The sequence below is a fragment of the Bos grunniens genome, chromosome 6, assembly GCF_055505025.1.
Source record: "Bos grunniens cultivar Pamir isolate PY7600 chromosome 6, Bosgru_T2T1.0, whole genome shotgun sequence".
Classification (NCBI taxonomy): Eukaryota; Metazoa; Chordata; class Mammalia; order Artiodactyla; family Bovidae; genus Bos; species Bos grunniens.
This window is the reverse complement of record NC_141170.1, coordinates 21958682-21970999: the sequence shown is the minus strand read 5'-3', so window position 1 is coordinate 21970999 and position 12318 is coordinate 21958682. Positions and strand designations below refer to the sequence as shown.

The following is a 12318-nucleotide window of genomic DNA, read 5'->3' as shown; positions in this document are numbered from 1 at the left end:
TCATTCTTATTCACATTATCTCCTTCATCTATCTCAGTCACCTATTGGAATTTAAATACTGCTGGTAGTGCTGGTACTCCATCTAAGCATGCTCAGCCACTCAGTCATGTCCAGCTCTTTGAGACCCCACAGACTGTAGCCTGCCAGGCTCCTCCATCCATAGGATTGTCCCAGCAAGAATACTGGAGTGGGTTGCCATTTCCTCCTCCAGGGGATTTTCCCAACTCAGAGACAGAACCCACATCTCCTGCATTGCAGGCAGATTCTTTCCACTGAGCTACTGGGGAAGCCCCTTCTCCATCTAAGAAAACTCTAAATTTAGAAATTTATCCATTACCTATTTATTCTGTTAATATACATTTAGTATCTGCCATGTGTCAGGCATGGGCTGTAAAAAGGAATTGGAAATATGGCAGTAAACAGCACAAACCAAGACCTTTGGTTTGGTTTCATTTTCTTGGATATTTCCTGAGGATTTCAAGTTGAACACATCTAAAACTGAAATAATCCCCTTCTAACTCCTGCAATCTGTTCCCTACCTTGTGTTTTATTTCCTAGTAAACATTAATAATTCTATCCACTTAGGTATTCAAATCAGAAATCTGAGAGTAATCTAGACTCTTATCTTGTTGACATTTTTCTCATAACCATTAAATCCATTTTTCAGTATGTTATTAAATCCAGTTCCTCATTTTCATCCACAGACACACTTCACGATCACCTGGTCTCTGTATGTATAAAATGGGATAGCTTTATGCCTACTTCATGGGGTTGACAATAAGATTAATGATATAATAGATTCCTTAGTCTCAAGACATTACCCAGTACATGGTGCTTATTTATTGTTAGTTATCATTATTAAATATTAATAATTATTAGCTATTAGAATTGGCTGAATAGGAGAACAAAAAGTATTGACCAAAAATCCAAGTCACTTCATCAAAAGTACCATGTGCTAGACAAATTGACTTTCTTACATAAAAAGTGTATATATATACATATTAATATATATTCAAAAAATCTGCCTGAACTTCAATGAGGCTTTTCATTTGAAGTCTGAGCAACAAGATAGGAATGTGTGATACAAACCATGCCCCTCAGAGTATAACTATGACTCAAGCATTTTACTGAGATTGTCTCTATCTATATATCTCAGAAATACACACACATAAAGTTGAGAATCACACCCATGCCCCTTATTCCAGTTTGTCGGTCTCGTAACTGAACACCCAGGAGGATGGAGGTCAATTTATCTTCCTTATTATGAATTAAACCGAATTGAGGAACCCAGTTTGAGTGTGAAGTCAAATTGTCTTGTAATTCCTTTTCTACTGGATTAAATTCACCACCAATACTATTGGCGACTCTCCTATCATCAACCTATTGAGCATTGAGCCTGCCAAAACCTGGCTAAAGTGAGGACCTAGAAAGCATGAATGTTCAGCTCGGGCCCTCAATTCGTTAATCAGATAGTCATTCCTGCTCTCTTGGGAAGGGTTGAGAAAACACAGAGGTGGTTGAAAAACTTCTTTTTCTAACTCTAAGCCTCAGAAAAGGCAGATGTTATTATGTCTTGACCATAGAAGAAGAGGGGATGATAGAGACTAGTTCTCACTCATATGCACCCCTGAAGATATATGATCTATACAATCAGTTTTTGAATATTAAAATATTTGAAGGTAAACATATCACATTTTCAGGTAATAGCAAAATGTTGATGCCTCAGAAAACAATGTAATTCAGGGTGACTTTAATCAGTGAAATCTACTCTTTCAAAATGAAGAAGAGCAGTGATAGAAGGCAAAACAACCCAGAAATAGGATAAGGGGGAAATGATTATAAAAATCTACTGCTGACTCCAAAAATCCTGAGTCTGCCGTTGGATCCTCAAGACAATGTCTTCCTGTTCTGGGCTCACTCCTATGCTGCATTCCACAATCGGTCTAACTGCTGGGTCTGCGGAGCGCTCCCCTCTTCGTCAGTGGAAGGCTTCCCGTGGTAGACATCCCCACTTCAAGGAAAAGACTTTCTCCAAGTCTGTGAATACCTTCGACAACAATCACATGCAATGCCTCTTCTTCATCTGATGACATCTACCAACCCTAAAATGGACTGGTGCAACACTTTGTACTTCAACTATGGACATAATGTGACTTTTAATTTCGATTTTAACTTGTTTTAATGACTATGTTGCCTGCTTCTGTAGTTGTATAACTGGATTTGTTTCTAGCCGCATGAAAGCTTTTAAGTTACAAATGGTTGCTCAAACTCCTGCTACTGCTGTAGCTTCCTCCAACAACTATTTGGGGCCCCTGGATCAGATATCCTCAATATGAGGATTAGGAGAATATGTTGCCTCACCAATTTAGGGACAAAGCCCCTTGTCAGCTCGGAAGCAGTTATGGAACGAGAATGAGGCCCCTTTTCCCTAGGCAACATAATTCTTCTAAAAGAAAAGGGGGGAATAAGAGAGTCAGTTCCTAGGCAGGTTGATAGGGAGTCTAGGGGTCCCCAAGGAGAGAGGGGTCTGGAATTCTCAAGGAGGAAGAAAAGACAAACTTTTTTTCTTTCTCCATATTCCTTAGGATTATATAACAATAATGTATCCTGCCTAAGGACAGTCTTTGGATTCAACCTTCTGTTCTCTTAAAATGTAAATTATGGGAGTAGGTCTGATGAGGTCTTTACAACCTCCAGACATTCTTTGGATTATATAACCTCATTGTTAACACTAGCAAGCGGGTATTCTTTCTGCCCCCTTCTGATGCCTATGTCAGAAGCTTTCTCTATCTCCTTTATACTTTAATAAAACTGTATTACACACACACACAAAAAAAATAAATAAATAAATATTAAAAATATTTGAGATGCATACTGGGCTGTGAGCTATACATGTCTTATCTTGACAGCTGTCATTTTAAAAGCAAACATAATATTAGAAATGTGTTAACGGGAATAAGATATGTAAAAATAAGTATGTTGAGGATGCTTCTAACACATAACAGCATTATATTTGTATTGACAAATAGATATAAAATAAGACATGGAAAAAATACAAAGTTTCCATAGAAGATCATCCAAAGAAAGAGTTGAACAGGCAATGCTGAGTGGAAGAAAGAGTATGTGTGTGCTTTGAAACACACAGATCTGGGTTGAAATATTAGATTTAGAATGTTAACTATACTAGTTGAACTCCTCTGATATCTGTCTTGTCTGCGAAGTAAGAGCAGTTTCATATGGATGTTGTTGTAGAATACATCACATCATGCCTGGCCTGTGGTCACCTCTCAAACACAAGTAGTTTTCTTACTGCCTGGGAAACGTATCATTGAAAAATAGAGCCTTAAAGAAACAAATTAATTGGTTTTGAATGAAAAGTGGTGACTTAGCCTACTTTTCCTTCCAGTAAACAGTCTCTTATTTAATACTCTGAATACTCAATAACCTGAAGAGTCTGAGCTAGAAGAAATAGCCTTAAATTACATCAATTTTCTTCTTCCTGGGAATATAATCCTGGAATAGGCCCTAGATCTTAGAGTGTCCAAACCAGGAAATCATGCAAAATAGTCATAAATATGTATCTAAACAATTAAGAACCCAGTCTAATCTTTTCTGCAAGAATTTTAATCATACCTGTGGTCTGCATGGTTCTACAGACTATGATCTTATCCATTTATCTTGAAGCTGACCTGCCTCAAATATTGTCTGGAATATATTTGTCCATTTATTTCATTATGCGTATTAATTCCTAATAAATATTTATTTTTATAGTTTTTACAACTGGGACAGTCATATTGCTGTTTGGAATTCAACTCCCAACTACCAAGTGATTGCCAATAATCCAGAAGGCTTACTTTTCAAATACAAAAGAGACAGAAAAATTCTCAATGTGGACCCTAAGGTACATCTGCTTTTACATTTATGAATCTCATCATATTTATTGTATCTTTACTATCACTCAAAAATTATTAAATAATTGACCTTAAGTTTTTTTTTTAATTTATAAATGAAAAGCTATGTGGAAACAAGCGTCTACTATCCTTAAAGAAAGAAAAAAACTTCAAAACTTAATAAATCAACAGGGAAGAATTTGGGGGGAATTTAAATGGAACTCACATATGGGAACACTCCTCTTTGCCTGGCAGCAGACTTAGGTCAGAGAACCAGTAGACTTCACATCCATTTTTCGCTCTGATTCTGTGGAGTCTAGTCACAGAATTTGGTGATGAGTCATTTACAGAAGAGAGGCTCTCATCTCACATACATACCCAGAATTCTAATATCCCTTTTTTATATGTGACTAACACTGAAGGCATTGGCACTCCAGTGCTCTTGCCTGGCAAATCCCATGGACGGAGGAGCCTGGTAGGCTACGGTTATTGGGGTCGCTAGGAGTCGGACATGACTGAGCGACTTCACTTTCACTTTTCACTTTCATGCATTGGAGAAGGAAATGGCAACCCACTCCAGTGTTCTTGCCTGGAGAATCCCAGGGACACGGGAGCCTGGTGGGCTGCCATCTCTGGGGTCGCACAGAGTCGGACATGACTGAAGCAACTTAGCAGCAGCAGCAGCAGCAACACTGAAAACAATATTGTCTTCAATGCATTTATGAGTGTTCACTTATGAATAGCAGAGAAGTATATGTGCACACCTTGTCTCTGATAGTGCCTCTTTACTCATATGTGGGTGTCAGAAAGTGAAAATGAAAGTTGCTCAGTCGTGTCTGACTCTTTGCCACCCCATGGACTGTAGCCCGCCAGGCTCCTCTGTCCATAGGATTCTCCAGGCAAGGATACTGGAGTGGGAATCCATTCCCTTCTCCAGGGGATCTTCCCAGCCCAGGGACTGAACCCGGGTCTCCCACATTGCAGGCATATTCTTTACCATCTGAGCCACCTGGGAAGCACCAAATGAGTGTCAGCACACTATCACTTGAGGCAAATTATAGAAAACCTAATAAATAGCATTCTTATGCTAGAGTCTTTTCCTTTTTGTAGACTAAACTACATACATAAGAAAACATATAAAATGATAATAGCACTATTAATATGTGTGGAACAAGTTTTTGAATCAGTTTTGAATGGCATCACACAGACTATTTTAAGGCTCGATTTTAACCTATGCCATATACATATACCAAGAATGTATGCCATCAATTACAGTTTTTGTGTATGTCTTTGAAGAATCATTACTGAATCCAAACTGCTATTTGAATGGTTTGAATAGTTTAATTAATAAACACTCATTTCCATAATAATCAATCATGAAATTTCAAAGACTTAATCAATAATCCATGAAACATAACATTTTCCTCTTTTTCCTGGAAGATTTTAACTCAAAAGATTCATGGTGACTCTGAAGGAAAGGTACTTCCAAAATCCTGGAGAATAAGGATTTGGATAATTAATAATAGAAGTATATGATTTTATATTATATTATACATGTATAAAGTATATTGGTCTTCCTGGTGTCTCAGACAGTAAAAGAATCTGCCTGTAATTCAGGAGACCTGGATTCAATCCCTGGGCTGGGAAGATCCCCTGGAGAAGGGAATGCCTACTCACTCCAATATTCTTGCCTGTAGAATTCCATGGACAGAGGACCCTGGCAGGCTGCAGTTCATGGAGTTGCAAAGAGTTGAGCACAACTGAGCAACTAACACTTTCATAAAATATATTATATAAAAGAATTGTTAAGTGAGGCATCCAGTGATATTTGAGTACTTGCTCAGTTGCTCAGTAGTATCCAACTCTTGGCAACTCTATGGAATATAGCCCACCAGGCTCCTCTGTCCATGGAATTTTTCAGGCAAAAATACTGTAGTGGGTTGCCATTTTCTCTTCCAGGGAGTCTTCCTGATCCTGGGATTGAACTCCCATCTCCTGTGTCCCCTGCATTGGCAGATGGATTCTTTACCACCGAGACACTTAGGAAGCCCCTATTTGTACATATGTTCCTTTAAATTTTTTTTTTTTTATCTTTTTGAAGGATAAAAACTAATGAAAAGAATGTTGGTCTTAGCATTAATAAACAAAATTCTAGGCCTTTATTATTAACTGGCTTAATGGTTTTGAGAAATTCACTTAACTTGTCTAGGCTTTGCTGTTCACAGCTGGAAGATGAGACTTTGTTGTTGTTGTTTGATCTCTGGAGTCCCTCTAGCTTTACCCAGGCCCAATTTGAAGAGATTCTAACTCAACTGGGCCTAGAAGTACATATTTTCATAAAGCTACCAGTGTGATTCTGCTGTAGATTGTCCATGAACCACAATTTGAAAAAGTCTTCCCTATAAAAACAATAATCTCAAGATCTGGTACTTTGTGTGTGTCCCAGACACAAGTGTTCTCAAACAAAACAGAACACATATATTTTCATTTTTATGGACTAGATATAAAATTAGCATGTATATCACCTACTTAATTTCTTAACTTATTTACCCTCTTCAAAGAGCGATAATCATTTTATATTTCATGCATCAACACAGTAGCTCTTACAAACCTACAGGCAAGTCAAGAAATAAGCTAATAAGTCAAGTTTTTAAAACTACAAACAACAATTTGAGTTACATCTTTGTACTCAATATCCTCCCTAACAATTCTGCTTAAAATTCTTCCTAAGATGAACATCTCATAATTCCATCTTTAAAGAGCTATAAAATATTAAGAACCATACAACTCAACTCTCCTTTTTCTTTCCTTCAAGTACTCTCTTTGAGATATTTTATGCCTGAAATTAAAGAGGTTGAGATATATGAAAGGTGGAGACAGTGGTAAACAGGATGTGTTTCCTTTGTACAACACAGATGTAGACTCATTACTTCTGAAGTGTGGTTCCCTTGAAACAGAGTTGTTTGTAAATGGAAAGAGTGGAAAAAAGAAAATCGTGCATGTCTTAGAACAAGTAACATGAGTTCATTGGTTAAGAAATTCCAAATGCAATAAGAGTTTGGTTGCATTGAAAACAGGACCACTGGCTTTAACTTCCCTGCAGCTGTATAACATCTGGAACAAATAAGGCCAGTTTCTATTTCTGAGTGAAGAATGCTTGTCTGAGTGATTCACACCCACCAAACTGTTTCCAGTGTATTATCTTTAGAAGGATTGAGTGGACACACTTTGTACTCACTGCTCTGCATCATCTGCACAAATGAAAAAAAAAAAAGGAATTTTCCTTTTGCTTTTAGGAAACATTAACCATGAAAGAGTTTGCTTTGAGTCCTAGCCTAACATAGGTGGTCTAAAAGTTTCATAATCTACTAATGAGAGATTGTTTAGAATAGTTAAAATAGGAAAAAAAAAAAAACCTTTCATACTTACACCTTTTTTTTTTTTTCCTTTCCCCTCCCCTCTTCTATTTACTAATCTGAGAATAGAACCTATCACCTGGAAAAATGTCTGGTTAATAGATACTCAATAAATATTTATGGCATAAATGATTGAATGTATGATTCCCTCCAAACACAAATGCAATGCTATACATAACAAAAAGGGGAGGCGTATACTATGTCACTGATGCTTGAGGTAGCAGTAACAGTCAGGAACGGCACAGTCACACCACTCTGCATTGATCCAAGTAAGTCAGAAAAAATAATTATAGGAACTTATTGGTGGAAACAGCTAGTAGTGTGGCCATAATTTGAGGCTTTGTTGAAGTTATGCAGGAATCTTTATTTTAGTATGTACTTCCAAGTGTTCTTGTGCAGCCCCAGGAATATGTAATTTAATCCATCTCAAATTCAGACTGTTAGAATATGTTTTTGATTTATGAACAAATTGACACAAACAGGTTAAATGACTTGCTCAGGGTCACAGACTTCTTTATTAGTAGAAACTAGTGATGAAACTTAAACTTAAATATGAGACACCATAGGGAGCATAAAGAGTGTATGAGTTCAACACTTGCCCTTTAAGTGCTTACAGGATTTTTAAGAAAACAGGCATGTAAAGAATATAAGGGCAACCTAAGGAGGAAAGTGATATGCTATAAAAAAAAAAAAATAGAAATGCTTTGGGGATTCAGGGGAGAGATGACTTTCGATCTAGGGCAGGGAGAGCACTGGAGATTGTTAAGGACTAATGGAGGAAGTAATCTTTCATTGAAATTGAAGAATGATTAGGAACTGAACTCATAGAGATGAAGATGATACCTAGAAGGAAACCTATTAGCAAAGATAAGGTTGATGAGTGTAAAACAAAGGAAAGGAAGACCTAAATAGCTAAAGCTAGCTGTTGAATTAGTCTGGAGAAGGAGTGGAATGGGAATAAAGCATGAAAAGATCATGAAAAGCCTTAAATGCAGAACTGGTGAGGACCTTGGACTAGTTCAGATCAGTTCAGTTCAGTCACTCAGTCCTGATGACACTTTGCGACCCCATGAATCACAGCATGCCAGGCCTCCCTGTCCATCACCAAATCCTGGAGTTCACTCAAAGTCATGTCCATCGAGTCAGTGATGCCATCCAGCCATCTCATCCTCAGTCGTCCCCTTCTCCTCCTGCCCGCAATCCCTCCCAGCACCAGAGTCTTTTCCAGTGAGTCAACTCTTCACATGAGGTGGCCAAAATATTGGAGTTTCAGCTTTAACATCAGTCCTTCCAAAGAACACCCAGGACTGATCTCCTTTAGAATGGACTGGTTGTATCTCCTTGCAGTCTAAGGGAATCTAAAGAGTATTCTCCAACACCACAGTTCAAAAGCATCAATTCTTTGGTGCTCAGCTTTCTTCACAGTCCAACTCTCACATCCATACATGACCACTGGAAAAACCATAGCCTTGACTAGATGGACCTGTGTTGGCAAAGTAGTGTCTCTGCTTTTGAATATGCTATCTAGGTTGGTCATAACTTTCCTTCCAAGGAGTAAACGTCTTTAAATTTCATGGCTGCAATCACCATCTGCTGTGACATAGGGGCCCAAAAAAATAAAGGCTGACACTGTTTTCACTGTTTCCCCATCTATTTCCCATGAACTGATGGGACAGGATGCCATGATCTTCGTTTTCTGAATGTTGAGCTTTAAGCCAACTTTTTCACTCTCCACTTTCACTTTCATCAAGAGGCTTTTGAGTTCCTCTTCACTTTCTGCCATAAGGGTGGTGTCATCTGCATACCTGAGGTTATTGATATTTCTCCCGGCAATCTGGATTCCAACTTGTGCTTCTTCCAGCCCAGTATTTCTCATGATGTACTCTGTATATAAGTTAAATAAGCAGGGTGACAATATACAGCCTTAACATACTACTTTTCCTATTTGGAACCAGTCTGTTGTTCCATGTCCAGTTCTAACTGTTGCTTCCTGACCTGCATATAGGTTTCTCAAGAGGCAGGTCAGGTGGGCTGGTATTCCCATCTCTTTCAGAATTTTCCACAGTTTTTTGTGATCCACACAGTCAAAGGCTTTGGCATAGTCAATAAAACAGAAATAGATGTTTTTCTGGAACTCTCTTGCTTTTTCCATGATCCAGCAGATGTTGGCAATTTGATCTCTTGTTCCTCTGCCTTTTCTAAAGCCAGCTTGAACATCAGGAAGTTCATGGTACATGTACTGCTGAGGCCTGGCTTGGAGAATTTTGAGCATTACTTTACTAGCGTGTGAGATGAGTGCAATTGTGCGGTAGTTTGAGCATTCTTTGGCATTGCCTTTCTTTGGGATTGGAATGAAAACTGACCTTTTCCAGTCCTGTGGCCACTGCTGAGTTTTCCAAATTTGCTGGCATATTGAGTGCAGCACTTTCACAACATCATCTTTTAGGATTTGAAATAGCTCAACTGGAATTCCATCACCTCCACTAGCTTTGTTCGTAGTGATGCTTTATAAGGCCCACTTGATTTCACATTCCAGGATGTTTGGCTCTAGGTGAGTGATCACACCATCGTGATTATCTGGGTCATGAAGATCTTTTTTGTACGGTTCTTCTGTGTAGTCTTGCCACCTCTTCTTAATATCTTCTGCTTCTGTTCAGTTCAGTTCAGCTCAGTTGCTCAGTCATGTCCAACTCTTTGGGACCCCATGAATCACAGCACGCCAGCCCTCCCTGTCCATACCCAACTCCTGAGTTTACTCCAACTCATGTCCATCGAGTCGGTGATGCCATCCAGCCATCTCATCCTCTGTCATCCCCTTCTCCTGCCCCCAATCCGTCCCAGCATCAGGGTCTTTTCCAATGAGTCAACTCTTCGCATGAGGTGGCTAAAGTATTGGAGTTTCAGCTTCAGCATCAGTCCTTCCAATGAACACACAGGACTGATCTCCATTAGGATAGACTTGGGCCTCCTTGCAGTCCAAGGAACTCTCAAGAGTCTTCTCCAACACCACAGTTCAAAAGCAACAGTTCTTTGGTGCTCAGCTTTCTTCACAGTCCAACTCTCACATCCATACATGACCACTGGAAAAACCATAGCCTTGATTAGAATGCTTCTGTTAGGTCCACACAATTTTTGTCCTTTATCAAGCCCATATTTGCATGAAATGTTCCCTTGGTATCTCTAATTTTCTTGAAGAGATCTCTAGTTTCCCATTATGTTGTTTTCCTCTATTTCTTTGCATTGATCGCTGAAGAAGGCTTTCTTATCTCTTCCTGCTATTCTTTGGAACTCTGCATTCAGATGTTTGTATCTTTCCTTTTCTCTTTGGCTTTTTGCTTCTCTTTTTTTCACAGCTATTTTTAAGGCCTCCTCAGACAGCCATTTTGCTTTTTTGCTTTTCTTTTCCATGGGGATGGTCCTGATCCCTGTCTCCTGTACAATGTCACGAACCTCCGTCCATGGTTCATCAGGCACTGTCTATCAGATCTAGTCCCTTAAATCTATTTCTCACTTCCATGTATAATCATAAGGGATTTGATTTAGGTCATACCTGAATGGTCTAGTGGTTTTCCCTACTTTCTTCAATTTAAGTCTGAATTTGGCAATAAGGAGTTCATGATCAGAGCCACAGTCAGCTCCTGGTCTTGTTTTTGCTGACTGTATAGAGCTTCTCCATCTTTAGCTGCAAGGAATATAATCAATCTGATTTTGGTGTTGACCGTCTAGTGATGTCCATGTATAGAGTCTTCTCTTGTGTTGTTGGAAGAGGGTGTTTGCTATGACCAGTGTGTTCTCTTGGCAAAAGTCTATTAGCCTTTGCCCTGGCTTCATTCCATACTCCAAGGCCAAATTTGCCTGTTACTCCAGGTGTTTCTTGACTTCTACTTCTGCATTCCAGTCCCCTATAATGAAAAGGACATCTTTTTCGGGTGTTAGTTCTAAAAGGTCTTGTAGGTCTTCATAGAACCATTCAACTTCAGCTTCTTCAGCATTACTGGTTGGGGCATAGGCTTGGATTACCATGATATTAAATGGTTAGCCTTGGAAATGAACAGAGATCATCCATGTTCTTTATTTTGGAGTCATGTTGAACACGATGGCTACTCCATTTCTTCTAAGGGATTCCTGCCCGCAGTAGTAGATACGATGGTCATCTGAGTTAAATTCACCCATTCCAGTCCATTTTAGTTTGCTGATTTCTAGAATGTCGACATTCACTCTTGCCATCTCCTGTTTGACCACTTTCAATTTGCCTTGATTCATGGACCTAACATTCCAGGTTCCTATGCAATATTGCTCTTTACAGCATCGGACCTTGCTTCTATCACCAGTCACATCCACTACTGGGTATTGTTTTTGCTTTGGCTCCATCCCTTCATTCTTTCTGGAGTTATTTCTCCACTGATCTCTAGCAGCATATTGGGCACCTACCAACCTGGGGAGTTTCTCTTTCAGTATCCTATCATTTTGCCTTTTCCTACTGTTCATGGGGTTCTCAAGGCAAGAATACTGAAGTGGTTTGCCATTCCCTTCTCCAGCGGACCACATTCTGTCAGACCTCTCCACCATGACCCATCTGTCTTGGGTGGCCCCACATGGCAGCGTGTCTGCCCTCTGATGCCCTCTCACAACACCTACTGTCTTACTTGGGTATCTCTTACCTTGGTCATGGGGTATCTCTTCAAGGCTGCTCCAGCAAAGCTCAGCCACTGCTCCTTACCTTGGAAGAGCAGCTCCTCTCGGCCCTCCTGCACCCTCGCAGCTGCCACTCCTCGGACTTGGGGTAGCTCCTCTGGGCCGCCGCCCCTAACCTTGGACGTGGGGTGGTGGCTGAGAGGAGCTATCCCACGTCTGAAGTCAGGGGCGGTGGCCAAGATGAGCTATCTTGGAGTAGACTTGATGGAAAATAGGGAAATATGCCCAGGCTCTTGTGCAGGGAAATAACAGGATGCAAGTACGTTTTAAGGAGATTACAGAGTATAAATTAGGACACACTAGGGAGAAAGACTGGA

General features: G+C 39.6%; 1 protein-coding gene across 6 annotated transcripts in view; it reads left to right on the top strand.

Moving 5' to 3' along the window:
• CFAP299 (cilia and flagella associated protein 299) overlaps nucleotides 1-12318 on the top strand; it is a 717854-nt gene that overhangs the window by 685062 nt on the left and 20474 nt on the right. For 4 of the 6 annotated variants that reach the window (XM_086407554.1, XM_086407553.1, XM_086407552.1 and 1 more), the window contains exon 5: nucleotides 3772-3901. The exons of the other annotated variants lie outside the window; for them this stretch is intronic. In XM_086407554.1, the coding sequence (XP_086263680.1) occupies nucleotides 3772-3901 (130 nt within the window). The remainder of the gene's footprint in view (nucleotides 1-3771; nucleotides 3902-12318) is intronic. 6 annotated transcript variants of the gene reach the window in all.